The sequence below is a fragment of the Meleagris gallopavo genome, chromosome 12 (genome assembly GCF_905368555.1).
Source record: "Meleagris gallopavo chromosome 12, MGAL_WU_HG_1.1, whole genome shotgun sequence".
NCBI classification, from domain to species: Eukaryota; Metazoa; Chordata; class Aves; order Galliformes; family Phasianidae; genus Meleagris; species Meleagris gallopavo.
Window position 1 is genome coordinate 12,709,579 of NC_139415.1, and position 20,296 is coordinate 12,729,874.

Sequence of the window (20,296 nt, forward strand, 5' to 3'; positions counted from 1 at the left end):
TCCACATGTTGCCAGCCTCAGGGTTTAAGACGTCATATATAGATGTTATATTTGGGGTTTCAGAAGTGATGGCAGCAGAACATCTGAATTGTTGGGTGTTTCCCAAAGGGATGAAGATACATACGCAAGAAACTGCAGGTCGTGTCCCTGCTTTTCTTTTGTCTGTCCTACTCTATTCCCTCAAATTAAAACACCTCTGGAGGGTGCTCAATGAGTGGGAACTCCTTTGGGATATTCAAGCAGTCAGAATTCCCAAGGATCTGCAGCCACAGGAGGATACTTGCTCCCACAGCTTAGGAAATCTGAAACTGCTCCTTGTGACTGGAGATCCCCCATGGGCACCTGACGTGGGTACTGTGACAGTGCTACGTCCTGGTGTCCTGTATGTGAACAGACTGCCTCCCTGTGATCTCTGGAGGGGAGGATCACAGCCATCTTGTGCAGACTGGGTAACTTCTGTCTTAATAATTTCTTGGCTGGTGAAGGAACCAACCTTGGGGTTAATACATAACCCCCTTAACAAGCCCAGTATTATGGTTCAGATCCTCCTGGGGAGTATGGAGTGGTTCTCATGACTTCAGTGCTCCTTTTTTTGCAGGGATCCATGGGAACAATAAAAGGAACAAGGGATTTTGGAGGCTGCGCTTATAATAATCTTAATTTCCCTAGTGCACAAGGCATGATGCAGCTATTGGGTTGCTGTGAGCCTGCTGTGTTTCTCTCTGCTAGATCCCCCTCGCATCCTAACTCTGGAGGAGCCAGTGTTGCACCTGGAGCACTGCATTGCCTTTGCAGTGCATGGGAATCCAGCTCCTACCCTTCACTGGCTGCACAACGGCCAGGTCCTCCGGGAGACAGAGATTATCCACATGGAGTTCTACCAACAAGGGGAAGTGTCTGAGGGTTGCCTTCTCTTCAACAAACCCACTCACTACAACAACGGCAACTACACGATTGTGGCCACCAACCAGCTGGGGTCAGCCAACCAAACCATCAAAGGACACTTCCTTGAGAAGCCCTTTCCAGGTAGGATGTTCAGTTTATCTCATTAGGGTTGTCTGCAATCTGAAGGTTTTAATATGGTAGCACCAGTAATCCTAGCAGCTAGAGAAGGTGCTGTCAACTCATTCTAAGTTGGCCTTTGAGAAGAGGGTTGGAAAAGGGGACACCGAAGGACACCTGTGGTCACGACTGTCTAATTCAGTGATCAGTATTTCACAGAAAGGTAGTGAAGAGGAATCAGACCCCATCGAATCAGATCATCTTTGAGGTCCTTTCCAACCCAAGCCATCCTATGATTTATGAAATCTCTGAGGCGTGGTTATCTATGGTGGTATCTGACTGGAACATGAGAGCAGCAAGAGGGCCGCCATGCTAAATCTAGCAATGTGAAGTTTTAAGCAGCCCTGCAAGATTGTGACCCCAAGTACATGGTTCACCTGTTAATGTAATGTTGTGTTGGGACTGCTGGTTCTCATCAGCCACATATCAGCGATGCCTGATGTGAATCAGTGTAGAAAGGAAATGCGCAAAGCAGTTTAACAGCAGGAAATCCCCCTTTTCTTGTTCATATCAAGAGGAAGAATTTGATCTTGAAGTTTGGTGGAAGTCAGTCTAAGTTGTACTGAGAGAAGAGAGACAAAATGGTTTAGATGTTTGTGTTTGTAATATATCCTGCAATACACAGATAGTATTATTCTATGGAGTTGTTACTTATAAGCTAAATAAAGGAAATCCTCTTAAAGTGAGGCAGCTCTGCCTTTTGTTCCTTCTTTTATTTTTTTTCTTCCAACTTGCAGTTGAGAAATGATTGCAACTGGATGAAGCAATGTCAGGATTGTTTTCTTTCTAAATATGACATGTGCAATTCGAGGATGACAGGTCTGCAAAAAAAAAAAAAAAGGCGACAGCTCAATTAGTTGCTTTGCATCAGTTTGCTAGGATTTCTTTACTGATTGTTTGGAATTCCCTGGTGTGCTCCCTTGTGCTTTATGGCTTAACTGCAAAAAAAAAAAATAAAAAAAAATAAAAAATGAAGACATGAAGATCCAGCTCTGGAGAGTACAGCAGAGACCTTTGGTGATCTTCCTACTATGTAGCAATGTTGAAGGCTTTAGTCTTCTCTCTAGTATTGCAACTTCACACTGACCACACGGACTTAAGGTCTGTGCACGCTGCTGCCTTCAGGAATGATGCTGTGAGAAAGTGGCAGCTCTAAATTGGCCCCTGCAGCCCAAGAAAATACCAGCAAAATAGGGCATTTGCTAAATATAGAAAAATACCAATGGTACTCTCACTTATTATTTATATCGCACCATATATGTACACAGAGTTTTCCTGCAGGTCAAATATCATAAATGCAAACTCAAATCTCTGCCTTGAAGATCTGACAATTGAACAAATGAGCTGATATGGATGGGAATGGAAAATTTATATTCAGGCCTCAAGGATGATGCTCTGTTTGGCTATCCTACCTATTTATGCTTCCTGCTGTCGGGGAGAAAGAGCAGCTTACAAAATGTAGGTGGGTGAGGTGAGGCACAGGTTTTCAGCATCAGCTCTGTCAGGTGCCACCTTTGTGACCCTGTTTCCCTATATGTGAAATGAGGACACCTCTAAGTAGGTGCTGGATCTCCAGAAAAATGGGCGGATCTGCTCTTCTGGAGAGCTGATTTTGGAAGTGTATCTAAGGCACGCTGCGATGTGGGAATGTACATCAATGTTTGAAGCACCCCTTCTGTCAGAGGCTCTGGGAGAACCTGTTTGTGTGAAATATATGTAGGATATTGCCCTTGCTTGTGCATCTTCACCAATGCCTTGTGTTTGTTATTGATGTGGAGTGCTTACCTACCCTGAACCAACTTCCAGCAAGAAATGACCCATTTCTCTTATTTCTTTTGATCTAAAGTCCCAAGCTGTTCCTCACCCTTGCAGACCCTGTCAGCACAATCCAAACTGTAATTTATTTTCCCTCAAGTTCGTTGCTCTGTCCACTGCCAAAGTTGACATTAACACTCAATGCAGCTGATGTCTATAATTTCCCATTTGAAGGTAGACTCCTCCAGGAAAATCTAGCAAATTGAAGCTTCCCCATGGTGGTTTGTTTGGGAAGCTTATTGCCTATAGCTATTCACTCGTGCACAGGTATTGCTGTAACTACCTATGATGGGATTATTAGTCTTAATATAAGTCTTAGCCTGGAAGAATTTCTTTTGGCATAGTGCCTTTACCTTGTGCCTGGTAAAGGCACAAGGTAAAGGACCTTGTGACTGTGGGTTGTTTGTTTTTTTTTTTTTTTAGGAACCTATGGTGTGTAACCACTCATTAGTGTGATGCCAGATTGTGTTGCCCAGCCTGGAGGAGAAATATGCTACTAGAAGCTGGGTGGGAGCTGGGAGATGCATGCCATAACTTCTTTGTGCCATGTTGTGGCTCCAGGGGCCTGGAGCATGGCTCCCAGGACAAATTTCTCATCTCCCAGTGAAGATGTCGTTGCATTTTGTCATTGGCACCTCTGCCATAGGCTACTATTTCCTTTAACTAATCTGCTAAGTTGGTCTATCAAATTCCCCCTGGATGAACACTAGTTCTTTGGAAACTTCTCACAGACATCAAGTTGAATAAAATTTCTTGGTTATGTTCTACCCTTCAAAAAATAGGAACGTTTAGTGGGAAAAACCTCTGGGTTTCTGTTTACTCCAGGAAAGAAAAATGAAAAGAGAGAAAAATGAAAAAGCAGATAACATTTTTATGACTAGAGTCTGTGTTAATAGATAAAGTAGTAGAACTCTCCACAGAAAATATTTTTTCCTCTTTTTTTTTTTCCTCCTCTTGCTAGAAAAAGTCAAGGGAAGTTAGTTCTGCTTAACTTGAAGCAAAAATATTTTTTCAGAGTCTTTTTCTCCTGGTCTGGAAGGCCTTGTTTGTCACTTGGGGATTGTTTTACACTTCCCTTCTGAACCTCATCTGTACTTCAGTGTGAGCATTTCTGCGTCCTTCCAGGAGCCCTCTGCCAACAAAGCTGTGTAAACTCCAGTTAATATCAGGCTCAGTTTCTTACATGGGCGAGTGAATTGAAAGCTGACGTTGTTCTTATGCTATGTAAACTGAATGTCATGGAGAGCTTTAAACCTCATTGTTAGAGCCCTTGGAAGTCTTCAAAGCTGAAGGGGCCTTGCTGAATAGACGGAGCAGCCAAGTGCTGCCATGCAGCTCTTTTGGGGAGGAAGCAGCTCTAGGTCAGCCATGGCATCATGTCCAGTGCTGACACTGTTAGCATTCATGAGTGGACCTAGTAGGCTTTTGAGGAGCCCAAGAGGCCTCCTCTGACCCTCTGCTCCATTCTGGCCACTTCTCCTTTTGATCTGATCCTTGTCCCTGTAGATCTTTGTTGCTGGGTGAAGGCTACCAACCAAGGCAAAACCTGCCTCTCTGCCTCTGTCCTGTTGAACACCTGTGTCTGCTGAGCTTTGCTCCTTTGCTAAAAGCAATCATTTAACAGCTAGTCAAAAGGTCCATAATTTCCATTTCAATTTTGCAGTTGCATCCTTTCAGTTTCACTTCAGATCAAGACCCCTGTGCACTCAGTCCTGACCTCCGGCGTGTCTTGCTGGCCACGTGTATCCAGGCTGTGTGTTGACATCACTTTAGAGATGCCAAAAGGATAAAATATTAAATGTTTTTGTTTCTTGAGCTCTTGAGGTGGTAGAGTGTGCCTGAGGTGGGCTGGGAATGAGACTACTGTCCCTTTTGCTGTGTTACTAATTGTGTTGCTTCTCTCTTTGTCCTTTCCACAGAGAGTACAGACAACTTCGTCTCAAGTAAGTGCCTCCTTTGCATGTTGTGGGAGTTGTCTCTGGCTTCCCAATGCACGACCAAGATGGATGGGGAGGTGTTGATCAGTTCTGGGGTTTCTCCAGAGCCCTGGAGATACCTCCCTTAAGTGAGATCCTGAAAAAGGATCTGGTGTGTAATCATCCATGTACAACGTGCTTTGTATTTTGTAGTGGGATGAGAATTGGACTGAACTTTCACGGTGTTTCCTCAACAGACCATACTGTATTTCCCCACTCTCCAAAGCCCATCCAAGTAACTGCTTCTTTGGATAAATTATGCTTAAATTAATCACATGTCTTATCCCTACAGTAGATGTCTGAAATTTCTAATGGATGGCTGAGGGGTGGAGCTCACCCACCCTGGCAGAGCAGGGACTTGAATGTTTCTCAGTTGTAAAGTTGAAGTAGCATTAGCATTGTCTTGGGCTGTGTTTTCTCTATGGCTGTGCATATCACTCTTTGATTTTAGTGCCATCTGAAATAGAACTGTGCAGCCTTGGTTAGGGATGAACTGGTTCTCCTTGGGTCAGACGTGCACTGGGGGGATGCTGGTGCTTTAGGAGCTCCATCAGAGCCACACTGAATCTTCACTGTTTTGGTTTCAGTCGGTGACTATGAAGTGAGTCCCACCCCACCAATCACTGTGACCCACAAACCAGAGGAGGACACGTTTGGGGTGAGTCCTACCCTCTTCTCAGCAGAACTGTTCTGCGTGTATTTCTTACTATTAATGGCTCAGAGTTTACAGTCCAGCGCTGTTTTGAGATGCTTGCAAGGAAAAATCTCTTCCTTTGTGGTTCAAGTCAGCCAACAATAAGAAGGATTTTATGGCTTGTGTTGGGGAAGCAAAGTACTGACGTGAACTGTGTGAGCCTCTTGGGTCTGCTGGATGGAACCAGGGAGCTCTTTGAAAATAAGACATCCTGTGAAGTTGTTGCTGGCAGGTCAGAAATTCTCACTCTGAAAAAGTAGCACCCAGAGAACAAACAAACAGTCGATTGTGTGTTTCGTTCTATTATTGAACTGTTAAGTTCAGCCCTGTTAGAGACTCAGATTTAGCTTGGTTCAATCTTGTCAATGCCAGTTTGCCCTCTCTTCTACCCTGCAGGGCATGCCAAAAATAAAAAATGAAAGAAAACCTATGACTTATCGGATCTCACCATTGTCTTTATTTTGCAGAATTCGGGCAGGGAAAAAAATAAATGTGTACAAGTATTGGGAAAAAACCTAGCATGTTATACAAGTGCTCTAATTCTGTGAAAAAAAATTTAAGATCTTGAAACCTGTTAAGTATTAACAGAATGAAGAAAACATAATTCCCCTTGGTTTTAGCTCCCATCCAGCCGAAACTCTTCTATAGCTGAAGTGAAAGCTTTGAACAGTGAGAAAAGGGTAATAATGTGCGATGATTATTACATGCGAAGCATAGAAAAAAAGCTGGGGGATGAAAATAGTGTGTGGTAAAATAAAAAATAAAAAAAAAAAAAACAAAAAAAACTAGATATTGTAGCTGAGTTGTCAAACACAGGGGAAATGCTGCAAAAGAAAATAATTGTTTTTGGTTAATGATTTTTTTTTTGGTCTACAGTTTTGTAAAAATCAAGTGAAGTTTAAATGCAACATGACCCACTACAGGAGAACAATTGGGCAAATGTCAAAGAAATTGCTGTTTATATCAATGTAATAAAAGTATCTCAAGTAAAGACCTGTAGTAATAAATATTCATAAATGTTAAAATAAGGCTGGGGTGGGGTAAAGCCTTTAGGACAGGGAGCTTTTCTCTCCTCTGCTTGTGCATTGACACATTGGTACCTTCCAATGGAGGACTTTGGATGCTTCTCTGGTATAAGTATTTGCCACTTAAAATTAGAATAGATAGGGAACTGCTGGAGGCATTATGAAAACCAAGTGTTTTGGGAAAGAGGGATTCTACCTGGTTCCTTCTGTCTTCTTTCTGCTCTTATGTTCTTATCTCTGTTCTTTGTCCTGAGAGATGGTTGAATGGAGAGAGTTGCTCTTTCTAAAGAATATCCTGCTGCTCCTATGTATTCCCAGCTCAGGTTAGTAGAGCTTTAGTGTTGCGACATCAAAGCACAGTAGTGATATTGCAAACGAAGGCTTGTGATGTATGCATTGGAGCAGAGGTCCTCCTTGCCAGCTGATACGTGGTTTGACAGCCCTGGAAGAGCTGGTGCCAGGCCAACACTGCTGACAAGGAGATCCCAAAGCTCCAGCACTGGGAACAACCCATGATACTTCCAGTCTGCACCAGAGGTCTGGTGTTGCTTGTATTTTCCTTCATAGCTGATATCCATGGGTCTGCAGCAGGAGGTGTGAACCTAGAGAAAGGATAATTTGGCAAGGAGATGCCTTTATTTTTCAATCTAAACTCTCAAATTCCACTGCCTTGACTCTAAGTTTTTTCTTTCAGGTTTCCATAGCGGTTGGACTAGCAGCTTTTGCTTGTGTCCTCTTGGTGGTCCTCTTCATTATGATCAACAAGTACGGCCGACGGTCCAAGTTTGGGATGAAAGGTAGGTGCAGCCTCCTTCCTCTGGCAGGAGGCACCTTCCAGAATTGCCAGGTCCTTATAGAGCACGTGGAAAGGTGTTGTGGATTTGTTCATATGTTGTCAGTACTGATGCAAAGCCTTTTGAAGAGAACATCATCCATCCCTCTGCTGGGATGTGAAATAGTTCTGGTTTCTGTTGGAAAAGCAGGTGCTTCAGTTCTCTGCCTGTTTGAGTTGGGACCATGATGTGCTGCAAGTCTGTAAGGTGCGTGCCAGGAAAGCAAATGCTGACCTGCTTTTTGGTGATGTGGAAGTCTTTCTGCTGCCTGTGTTGGAAAATTTCCTCCTCTGCTTTGTGAATAGCGACTTGAAAGTTTCTTGAAGTGATTGGATATTGAGAAAGCTTCCAATGTTTGCTGTGCAGAACTGGTCTCTTTCCTACCAGAACCAGTGTTGGCTTGTCGTGATGTTGATGGAACTGATGGAAGAAGAAAGCAGATGACAGTGTATCATCTGATTATTATGACTCTACTGTTGTCTCCAGCTGGGGAGTGTTGGTGGTGCCCTGTGAGAGCTTCATGCCTTCATGTGACAGCAATTCCCAGCCCAATTGGTGGCTCATGCATTCACTTGTTCTGAAGCCAGGCTTTGGCAAACAGGGCTTGGGCCAAGGCTCCTGAGTCACAGCCTGCTCCTGGCCCTGCTGGTGTCTGCTTTGCAGGGCAGCTGATAGGTTTGGGAATGTTTCTTCTGCTTGTCTAGAGCTTTGTTTGCTTTACAGAGATGTTTCCTCAGTGGATCCAGATGGGATTCTGGCTGGAGTTTCCCTTATGCATCCTATGGAGATGGAAGACAGTACTTTTAATTAAATAGAAAATCTTCTACACCAACTTAGCAATATTTAGTCCATATGTCCAATGATAGGAACCATCTGGTAGGGTGGTGTACTGACTGGTGGGTGGAGTAGAGGAATGGAAGACATGGTTCTTGGGATCAATTCCCAGCTCTTCTACTGACTCAATGTCCGTAGTCAATTAGCTGTCTTAACCTCTGCCTCTGCTTGAATTCCCCATCTGTAAAATTGGGATGATGTTATGTGCCTTCTGGTGGGATTTGTCAGAACACTGTTGAAGTGTTTGGGCATTTGCCACTGATGAGGCTTAGAGATATACATATAAAAAGGAAAAGTAACTTCTGACCCTAATGGAAGAATCAAAGAGGAGTGAACATTATGTGAGTAACCAGTTTTGGAACAGATGTGTGCACATGTTCAGAGGTGCTTGGGCAAGCGTGTTAGTGGATATCCTGCATTCACAGAAACCAGAGGTGTGCAGTGATGGGCCCTTATGCGTGCAGTTTTGGGGAAGAAAAGCATGTGATCAAAAGAGCCTGCTTTCTTCCTCTTTAGGCCATAATTTGTCCAACCACAGCAGAATTTCTACAGATTTTATTGATTACATTACTTTGAGAGACACATCTCTGCAATGAGTTGCAGGTGTTATAGGTGTCTTCATACACAACAAAAGCTGCTTTTCCAATTGCTTGCATTAGCTGAGATGCTCGACCAGTATCCTGGTTATGCCCTGGCAGCTGACTGACTTATTTATCCCCAAGAAATGCCATGGTCCCCTCTGCTCTTTCCAAAATGCATTTTCTAATCTCTCCTTTCCATCTGCTCAGTAGATCCATAAGCCTAGTCTCCTTAGATTGTTTTAGAGTCTCAGCCAAGCTGTTGTTGTTGGATGGTCCAAATCTGGCAATAATACCTTCAAGCCTATGTTTGTCCTCCATTTGCTGGGTGCCCATAAAGGGGACACCAGGGAAGGAGGCTCCTTTTTCTTTTTCCTGGAGGCTGAGTTCATGGGGTGCTGCTTTTGTCCAGACCATCAGATCACTTTACTGAGTGGTGCAGAGCTCTTCTCCTAAAGGCCCATGTAGGTGTTCTTCCCTATTCCAATGCCTTGTGCTGAACATAGCACAGCCTGCAACCATCTCCCAGTCTCCTTTAGCTGGGTCACTTGTTATTAATTCCTAGGCAGTAACCATCATGTATGGCAACTGACATGTTATCATTTATTAAGAAGAAGAAAAAAACTAATCCAAAAATACAAAGCCTTGAGTCTTTTTAGGAAAGTGCATCACTCCCTGAATCAGGAGCTGTTTTTGTTGAAATCCCAGCTTGGCAAGCCTGTAGGAGCAGGTTTTTCCTGTTGTTTTTGTCACGGATGCAGAACATTGTGTACTCATATTGGACACGTTACCCTAAGTACCTCCTGAGTCTCTCTGAGCACATCTTTTTCCTAGAGTTAAACAGACTGTTTATCTCCTGGTGAAAGAGGGATGTATGTGGAATGATGGAGATCACAGTGGGCTGCCAAGTGTTGCCTGCTAGGGGGGGCCCAACAGACTTCGGGGGCAGAGCAAAAAGTCTGGTGCTCTGCACTCAGCTGTCCCTTGCTCCAGCTCTGGGATCTGTGTCTCAGTCTTCCTGAGCACCCATTGGAGGAGAAAGGTTTTACACCTCACCGTTTGGGGTCAGCCTCATAACCGGGAGCCTCGTAAAGCTGCGTCTTCCCATCAAAATATAATCCCAGCAGATGACAGGAAATGAAATTTCATAATATAATAAAAAAAAAAAACACACCACATGCAAGTCCTGGGACTAACAAAAATGAAATTTCATAAAGCAATAATAACGACACAGAAAAGTCCTGGGACTAACAAAATGTTTGGATGGCACAGTGATGGGGGCTATATAAATGCTTAGGTTGATGGACTAAATATATGCTCCTCTTGCCTATTTTCTTTTACATTTGCAAGTGCCTGGGGATAAAGAGTGTGTACTCATGCATATTTGTGTGATGTATTCCTTGTGCTGCACAACTTTAAAATTAAAAAAAAAAAAAAAGGAGATGGAGGAAAAAGATGTTAGAGAAAACCCAGAGACAAGAGCACTTGTCATTTTGCTGAGGTGAACTATTTTCTAGGCTCTGAGATTAAAAACTACTTATGTTTTCCAAATGAGGTTTCTTCCTTGGGTGGAGACAGTGCCAGCTAATGGTTCAGAGTTGTTTGCAGCTAGCAGAAAATCCACTGCGCTTTAATCTGATTTCCTGAAGAAATAAGGCGTGTGATAGTGCTGTGTTTGCGTGCACAAGCATGTGTGCACAGTTCTCTTGCATGGTGTTTCCTATCTGTCTGCTGAGGTTTTTGGGTCCGCTGACCTAGAGGAAAGGGTGGAAGGGCTTAGAGATGCATCGTTTTCACAACATCCTGTTGTTTTAACAGGGACTAAATAAGGCATAACCACTTGGGTGATGCCCTACTGATGGATATATCTCAAGCCTTTCTTGGCATCAGGTTGTCCATGTGGATGTTCAGCTTAAGACAAGAAAACCAAACTCATGGGGAAGGACTTTCATGGGCGATGCGTGCGTCTGTTCAAATGCGTGCCAGCAACTCCTTTCTGATTGGGGGGAAGAAATAAAAGGGAGGTGGGAGAAAGGGAAGAATGACTGGTGAATAAATGCTGCCCACTCTTCCTGTGATGTTTTAGAAATGGCGTTGCTATCAGTTCATTCGGTATGTTTTAATAGCCCTGATCAAAGTGCTGGCGCTGCTGATGTGCATGTGGATGTCAGAAGCACTTGCAGAGCTGTTCCATTGTAATTTAGCATTAGTTAATAGGTACTTAAAGTAAAGTGGTTGCCTATTTGATTATGATTGGGGGTTATTAACATTTTTTTCCATAAACAGATGATAACTGTCCGCTGAGTCGATTGCAGAACAATTTCAGGGTTCTGATTCAAGAGGACCAGCTCCTGCAAAGATATACTGGATGCCTTGCTTCTTCGTTTTGCTGGATTTTTTTTGTTTCTGCTTATTTATTTATTTATTTTTGCTTTGCTCTTTCATCGTACAGTTATCACTGCAGCTTTGAGGCATGGAGGGGGAATACACAAATACATGACCTACCTTTCAGTTGAGGCTTAATTCTGACCTGTGTTGCCTTGGTCGAGTCTGGTTGTAATCCTGCACCGGTTGTTTTTTTTCCCTGATTATTTGCTTGCAACTGTATAGGAATGAAAAAATGGTTCTGTGTCTTGGAGAGGCTTGACTTTGAGGGTTAGATGCTCAGAAATGTGCAGGCAGAGTGACCGCATGGCCTTTTTTTTTTTTTTTGAGGTCGGGGTCTTTCCTTGTTGGTACCTTTCCTATTTATTTTAAAAGCTCCTCGATGTACTTCTTGTGTTCAATATTACTCGGTTTTATTTGCTTGGGAAGTGGATTGAAAGGGCATGTGGTTTCACTGGGGCTTCTTTCTATAAATGCCTGCTTGTTTTCTGTTGAAGTGCAAGCTGTGCCATTTATTTATCTGGTGGCTTCAAGGTGATGCAGCACGAAGCTTCTGCAGCTGGTAGGTGCCTTGCCCTCTGCTTGGCCTGCCAGCCATACCAAGGTTGGCTGCAGCTCTGTGGCCGTGTGCTTCTTGATGAGCCTTGGCTCAGTGCTGCCCACCCAGGGGTTGTGACAAAACCATGCCCTCCTGTGACTCCTCTCCTCCAAGGCTCTTACCACAGTAGTTACTGCTCATGTTCCAATTTCCAGGTTATGCTATTCTGGTGGAGGCTTTGGAAGATGTGGATGTCGCACTGGAAGGATAGATGTGGCACTGAGAAATGTGGTTAGTGGGCATCATGTGATGGTTTGATTAGACTAAGATGATCTTAGTGGTCTTTTCCGACCTTAATGACTGTAAGATGGCCTAGTGCAAGAGCAGGGACACAGTGCTGAGAAAATGCACCAGAAAGCTGCAGGAGAAATTAGCAGCTCAGCACTGATTTAAATATAGAAATAAAACATTTTCTCTTTCCCCGAAGCATTAATAACCTATTTATAAATGAAATAAAAAGTGCACTGACCGGCTATCAGCTAGCACCTATTTCAATTGCTTTTACAAAACCAAAATGTCTATTTTAGGCAGCTGCTAAAAGCAGTTAGAAAAAATGTCAGCTTGATAGTTTTCCTGTGACCTGGGAAGCCTCGAACCTCCTTCGTGCTGCGTTCCCACAGGCTGTTCCCCCATGACCCCTTGCTTGTGGTGCTCTTTTTTGCTGCTTCATCCACTCTCTGTACATGAACAGCTGAGTCTTGCCAACTTTTCATCTGGCCTGTTACACCCATCTCATCCCCAGCCAAGAGCAGCCTCCCTTAAGGGCCATGTGGAAGATCCTGACCCTCAGTTCTTGTCTTCATGTAACTTTTCTGTAATAAAAGATACTGGACTGACAGCAGAGAGCCTGAAAAACTCAAGAACAGGCACTGCACACAGCAGCAGAATAGACCACTTATCTAGAAGGGAAGGCATAGAGAAGTCTTTGATGCTGCATCCCTGAAGGTGCTCAAGAGCAGGTTGGATTTGGGGCAGCCTGGTCTGATGGGAGGTAGCCAGCCCATGGCTAGTGATCTTTGAGGTCCCTTCCAACCTAAGCCATTCTGTGATTTGTAATATATTTATTTTTGATCCAATATGACCAATCTGATGAAAAGAGAGGATGCAAGGCCTGTGAAGATGCCGTGTACTCTCCAGTGCTTCTCTGAAGGCAGCCAGCATGCAGACAACTTCGTGTCGCGATTGATGCAGCTTTAATAAGGTGGAAGGTGTCGTGGGAAGAGCCAAAGGACTTTAATAGCTCAATTGTGATTTGTTTGTACTGAATTATTTTTTTGAAAGAGATTTACTTACTGTTAATGCTGATAAATAGTCCTTTGGGAGGATGCCCCAGATGAGTTCATTCCTTCTTGTGACTGATTGTAAAATCCTTGGTCATTTATGCTTTATTTAGCGTAACTAAGGGCACTTTCCTTAAACCCTGGAAAAGAAGAGCTTAACTCTGGTCAAGGGGCAGATAACTGGGATGGGAATGGCAGGATTGGCAAGAAAAACATTTGGGAGCTATTGATGAGGAATACAAAGAATTAAATAGAATCATTTGGACTGAAAGGAACCTTTAAACGTCACCTAATCTAACTCCTCTGCAATGAACAGGAACATTTGTGGTTAGATCAGGGTGCTTAGAACCATGTCCAGCCTTGAACACCTCCAGGGATGGGACACTGGCCATAAAGTCAGAGAATATCATGAGTTGGAAGGGACCCATAAGGATCATTGAATCCAGCTCATAAGAAGACAGAGAATGGTGCTTCTTGGTTTTGAACAAGGGCTGAGCATGCTTTAAGGACTGCCTAGAAATTTTGGAGGCAGTGGAATGACCTCTCGAGGGAATGGATGGGAGCTGTTGATTTGGGATGGCTGAGCTTTGGTGGCTGAAAGCACTGAAGAAGTAAATTGCAGAGGGCACTGATGCACCCAGTGATCTAATGGGATTTTTCCATCTCCAATTTCAGTGTTGTTTTTTTTGTGATGCAATAGTAAGCCTGTCCGTGTCCTGGACCATCCCAAGAAACTCCATCAGCAGCACCAGCGTTCAGTTGTCTGTTGGTGGCAGTGGAAGTGCTGCAGAACCCTGTGTGATACTCAGGCATCTCATTGTTATCTACGCTACAACTATGCTATTAAAAGTCAATGGACCAGAAGATAATACCTGTACACAAAGCTGCTTTGGTAGTATTGTGTGCATAGGAGGAATAAATCATATTTGAATTCAAATATTTTGCTGGGGATGGAGGGGGCAAGCTTATTTCCATGTGGGAGAGTGGAAATCTGTTGATGTCATGGCCCTGGGTGGAGGATGGGATGTTGTGTTTCCTGTAAGCCTGGATTCTGGCTCAGGAAAGGAGCTGATTAATCGGGTCTGCTGTCCTGCAGCCCAGCATCTGATGTGTGCTCTGCTCTCTGGTCCTGCTGGAAGAGACCCCACCTTGATACCAGTGAGAGCTTTTTCTATGGAAAAGGAAAAATCCACTTTTGACCAGAGTGCTGCAGGGAGGAGCAGCCCTTGGCAAGGTGCTTTTGCCACATCTTGCCTTTGAAGTCACCTGAACCAAAGCAGTGCAGCAGCTTCCAAAAACACAGAGTGAAAAAAGACCGTATAATTATGGCAGAGATAATGGACAGATCTACATGGATTTTGGACTTAAAGCCTTTTGGCTTGCTTCTCATTTAACCTGAACCACCCACAAGAGGAGTTGGAGCCAGAAACCTCTGTGCCCATTTTTTCTGACTGAGAGCATGATTCATCCCCAGCAAACTGGTGAGGCACTGACACAGACTGCCCAGAGAGGTGGTGAAGTCACTGTCCCTGGAGGTATTCAGGAGAAAGGTGGATATGGCACTAATATGGTCATAGGGCATGGTCAGAGGGGGTTGATGGCTGGACTTGGGTGATCTTAGCGGTCTTTCCAACCTTAATGATTCCATGGTTCTATGAAACTGCGAGTTTTTCCTAGCCTTACAGCAAGGAGAAAAGAGGCTTTGTGTTAATGCAAGGGGGGCAATATTGATTTCCTTCACCCCTTTTTCCCTTTGGCTTGTGGGGTGAGCAGCTCAGTGGGAACTGCGTCCTTCCGTAGCACCAGCAAAAGCCTGCGGCGCTGAGGCAGCTGCTGGGATCGGGGTGAGGGAACTGGCCCTTTTTGCTGCTGACAAGACGATTTCATCTTGATGCTCTAAAAGCTCTTGTGACATCCGCAATTTTCCAGATGGATAACGAAAACCTGTAAGCAGGGACGTCTCGGCGGCTTTCTAAGCGCTCGCCTGTGGAGCTGCATCCATTGGTTTCATATCTGCTGACAGAGCTTAATAATCATTACACTAAGTGGAGCCGGCACTTGGGAAGCAGGTGAAGCTGTTGCTGTCCTTGGGCTGAGATGCGCTGTGGAGATCTGTCCCTACGGGCTGATTTCTGCCCTCTTTCCTTGTAACTGCGCTCCTGCTTGGCAGCCCCTTGGCACCCACTCCTTGCTTTTGGATGGATGCTCCTGGATCTGGCCCAGGGGCTGCAGTTCTGATTTGGGAGGAGGAAAGCGGAGAAGGAATTTCCTGCAGTCATCAGTTGCGTGCTGCGTGCCAATAAGGAAGGCATTTCTTCTTCCCCAGTGTTCCTAATAGCAATGTGGTCTTTCTGATTGATGAGGGGTGTAATAATTAGTGTGCTCTTACCTATTAAGCTATGATTTTTTCATGAAGGAGAAACGTCAGATAGTACAAAAACTGAAAGAAATAACCCCATCATTTTGAAGCAACAATAGCCTAGGATCAATATTTAGTTTCCGTAATCGATTTCTCTGGCTTTTTTCATTTGGAGTTTCAGTAGATTCTTGTTCCTGTGTGAAAAGAAGGCTGCAGCAGGGTAGGGCAGTGGGGGCTCTAAGGAGGGCATTTGGGATGTGGGTGCTGCTGTATGGTCACTCTGTGCCCCTCACCAAAGATGCTATGGGCGAGACCCAGGACGGGGGCTCGGTGTGAGCATCCTGTTTTGTGGGGGGTGAGATGCCCTCGTGGTGATGATGCTGATGCACACAGAAGCCCTCAGAGTGGGGTCCCCAGAACCAAAGCAGGGGTCATAGAATGGCTTAGGCTGGAAGGGATCTTAGAGCTCGCCATGCTCACTGACCACGTCCCTCAGTGCCACATCCCCATGGTTCTTGAGCACCTCCAGGGATGGTGACTGCACCGCCTCTCTGATCTGGTACAACTTGAGGTCATTCCCTCTCCTCCTATTGCTGTTACCTGAGAGCAGAGGCTGACCTTCACCTCACCACACCCTCCTTTCAGGGAGCTGTAGGGAGCAATAAGGTCACCCCTGAACATCCTTACAAGGAGTTTCCTTCATTTACAGCTATTTACTGACGATATTATCTGAAACCTAATGTAACACCAGTCCTGGTGGTAAACATCCCCAGCTGAAGTTTTGTTGCATCCATGCACTGTCTTTGCAGCCCCTTACTCTGCACTCACCTGTGCCCACCCATCCTACTCTGCTTGGGAAGGTTTTGGAAGCCCCCAGACTGGCACCAGCAGAGAAAGCTACATAAATAAAATCTACCATTAATATTAACAGCAGTGTACACAGAGCTCATAACCAAGCCAATTTAAATTAATTTTTCAGGTAATTTTTTTTTTTTCTGAGACGCTATCAAATATTTTACAAAGCCTGGATATATTGCAGCCTTCATTGACTAATTTTGTAGTTCAATCAGGAGAAAATAAGGCATCGGATGTAGTTCAGCGTGATTTGTTTTTATAGACCAACTGCTTCATCCTCTCAATTCCGCTATCATTCAGGCTCCTAAATAATTTTTTCCCTAATATTTCCTCAGATGTTTTACTATAAATTTCAAAGTTGGGCTTATTAATTTCTTCTGCACAGCAGCCATGAGAACCAAGGCGAGCTGTGTGCATCTGCATGTATAAAGAGGGAAACATCCTTACAGATTTACAGTACGCTTGTCTTCTCCGTGAGTCTGTCTGCTCAGAATTAAATTGGTAGCGACATCTGGTAATAATGCTTTATGCCTTTTGGGCTGCTGAGTGCTTTAGCTGAGTATCCTGCTACAAACCCTGCAGGTTTGTCCCCCTGGCTGTGGGACCGGGAGAGGAAGCGTTGCTGACTATTCCAGCAGGACTTTGCTTTGACCACTATTTCATTTTCCCTCGCAGTGTTCTCAAAGTATTAATTCTTCTATCTCCTGTTTGCTCTCAGCCTCCTTTCATCTGAAGTGTCACGATAGAAATTGAAATTAGACGTGGATGTCTGCAGAAATCCTTTTCTCCCTGCTGCAGGACAGCTGGATTTTAGATTTCCCCCTCACTTTTTATATGCTGTCATTTAGTTTTAAATAGAAAAACATATGGTCTTCGCTATGTTTTCCTTTTTCTAACCAAGTTTATTAAGCTACTGGTGTGTTTAGAAGTGATTTGGGTTTATTCTCTCTGTTTAAAGATTTCAAGTAACGCTTCTTGGCTGCTGCTGTCTGTTAACGTGATATTGGAGTTAATGGGATGTCAGCATGTGCCAAAACCCCTCATCAGCTGAGCAACGAGAGTATTCCGCCCTGGCATATTAAACTGATGTTGGAAGGGTAAAGGGAGGGCATCTTCCTCTCGATACGTAAAGGTAAAGGCATCGATGTAACTTCTGCTGAAGTCTCTACGATCAGATCATGCCTTAAAAGTAATTTCCTCTTATGTGCATCCCAAAAGGGAGGCTCAAGCCTACGTTTGGTGTAGAGATGCTGCAGAAAAGGGAATGTTTTTCTCAATTGAGTTTGTCAGTTGAGTGTTTACTGACACGTGTCATTGCGTCTATTGCTGCTCTTGTTCATTACTTTGTAGTACTTGGTTGAGACTAGAACTGATGTTTATTTACCTGTTATGTTTATGTTTATTTACCTGCTCCTGCATGGTTTTCAGAAAGCTGGGTAAGCTCTCTGTTTTGCAGGAGGCTCCCATAGTTCAAAGTCCTCCTCTCTCTACTGACCTGTGGAGCTGCAGCTGCTTTAATACTGGGCTTTGATCCCTAGCTGACGGAGGCAGAGGCCACGTGCTGCCTGACACTGCCTCGAGGACCGGTCCTGCTTTCCAACCAGTCACACAATCTATACCTTTCCACTGCATCAAGCTTTACCTTGAGATTTTAACCCATTTTTCAAAGCTATTCTGTGCAAATTCATAATAATTTACAGCTCTATTAACATCCTTTCTCAATAACAGTGTCTTTAGTTGTGGCTGAGTACCTAGGACCATTACTCAGGAGCCATTTTCAAACTTTTTTTTTTTTAAGATATCAATGCATTGTAACTCTTTGTGCTTGGGGAACAACAGCAGGACGATGCTTGTGTAACTGTGAGCAGCCAGTGGTGTGCACCCATTTGTCTGCATTGAACTGGTGAGTGAGCATCCTGACCTGCTAAGCTTGAGAGTCATAAGGACTGCAGCATGTGTTGGTGGAGCCACATCTATGAGTCACAGCTGCTGCCCGTATGGGACAAATAAAAGAAATTAAGGTTAAAACGCCAGTTCTCCATTTTCCACCCCACCAACCAAAATGCTGTGAGAGTGAGATTTGCTGTAGGGAAGGCTCCTTAAGGTTAAATAATCTTCGCTGGAATTTTCCCTAATTGTTGCTGAAATGTGCTGGCATCTCCTAAATGATGAAGAAAGAGGGAGGCCAGCACTGGGTCTGTTCTGGGGATGTGAGTAGGGAAGATCAGATGGAAGAGGAGTAGTGATGTTTTCGCATTTTGGTTGGTGGGGTGGGAAATGGAGAACTGGCATTTTAACCTTAATTTCTTTTATTTGTCCCATACGGGCAGCAGCTGTGACCCATAGATGTGGCTCCACCAACACATGCTGCAGTCCTTATGACTCTCAAGCTTAGCAGGTCAGGATGCTTCCTTCTGAAGGACGCTGCCTAGACAAAGATGTTTGGTTGACACAGAGTCCAGCTCTGCTCTGTCAGCTTAAATTATTGACAAACTACAACCAACTCGATCAGGTAGCAGTGAAACCAAAGCAAAACACACAAACCTCTCACCAGCCAAAGGTCACCCTATGGTCATACTGTTGTAGCAGGGGAGCCGTGCAGCAGATTTGAGTTATTAATCTCCTGTGTCTGGTGGGCTCAGAGCAGGTTCAGCAGAGGTATCCTGAAGCACTGCAGGACTGAAGTTTGGAACACGGGTATGCAGCTTTCTGTTGTTCTGAGTGAGAAGCAGCACTGCAGGCTGTTGCCTGTTTGTGCCTGGTGCTGCAGTTGTTAAGGCACAGGGGGTCAGTGCAGCAGAAAGTCTTCAGGATATTAAGATGTAATCTTCTGGAAGATGTAATCTGGAAGCTGTGGGCTGGGGGAAACATCACTAGTAAATATTGGCTCCTAGAGGATAACAAAATGAGCATTTCCTCATCTGGCTCAGGTAGCTTATCCCTGTTTTTGGGACGTATCGCGGTAGATGATGCACACAGATGATGCTTTTGCTGTGGTTGTACTGTTTCTCATGCCATGGATGTGAGAAATGTGGGGTGGGTGGATGCCATGAGTGCTGCTGGAGGAGCAAGGCTTCAGTGATGCAGCTCATCAGTGTGGAACAGCAGCTCCAATGGCTCACGTGGGGCTCCTCTTGCCCCATGGGCTGAGCTTTGCTGGGTTAGCAGCTGGTGGATCATTTCATCAGTGGTTACCTGTTGAGGAAGACATCAGAGCTTTAAACTCCTGTGCCTAGAAAAAAGTAGTGAGGGGAATTAACAGACAAATCCTACTAAAATTCCTGAAAGATCCTTTGACAATTCTGGGTTTAATATCTGGGGTATACATGGTGGGAATAAGGGAGGGTATTAACTAAGTTTTATTAACATTTTATTAACGATAGAAAAAGGGCTCTGCTCACAATAACTTGGGGTAAGCAACTTTGTAGGATCTCCATGCAAAGAGAAAAGGACAGAGAAAAGCTTGGAGGTTCCTTCCAGTACTTGAAGGGAGCTTATAAACAGGAAGGGGAGCGACTTCTTACATTAATAGTGATAGAAAAAGGGGGAATGGCTTTTAAATTAAGAGCGGGAGATTTAGGTTAGATTTTAGGAAAAAATTCTTTACTCAGAGGGCAGTGAGGCCCTGGCACAGCTGCTCAGAGCTGTGGGTGCCCCATCCCTGGAGGTGCTCAAGGCCAGGCTGGATGGGGCTCTGGGCAGCCTGAGCTGGTGGGGTTACCCAGCCCATGGTAGGGGGCTGGGGCTGGATGGGCCTTAAGGTCTCTTCCAACCTAAACCATTCTGTGATTGAGGACAGACAAAGCCTCCCTGGTGTGACCAGAATCCAAGCCATGCAGATGGGTCAGGGTTCATTCAGTCTTACATGACACCTTACAGGCTGTTCAAATACCAAGGCCGTATTTTTAGAGGTGAAAGCTTCTCACGTAGGGTGTAGTGTACAGTGTAAAATCATCCTGAAATGCTTTCCCAGGAGCCTTCCTCAGGATAAGAGTGCATGCT

General features: G+C 44.5%; 1 protein-coding gene across 7 annotated transcripts in view; it reads left to right on the forward strand.

The window, feature by feature from the left end:
- The window catches only part of NTRK3 (neurotrophic receptor tyrosine kinase 3), a 192,909-nt gene that overhangs the window by 53,690 nt on the left and 118,923 nt on the right, over positions 1-20,296 (forward strand). For all 7 annotated transcript variants that reach the window (XM_085234301.1, XM_010717488.3, XM_085234302.1 and 4 more), the window contains 4 exons: positions 730-1,026; positions 4,797-4,820; positions 5,441-5,511; positions 7,267-7,369. In XM_085234301.1, the coding sequence (XP_085090427.1) occupies positions 730-1,026; positions 4,797-4,820; positions 5,441-5,511; positions 7,267-7,369 (495 nt within the window). The remainder of the gene's footprint in view (positions 1-729; positions 1,027-4,796; positions 4,821-5,440; positions 5,512-7,266; positions 7,370-20,296) is intronic.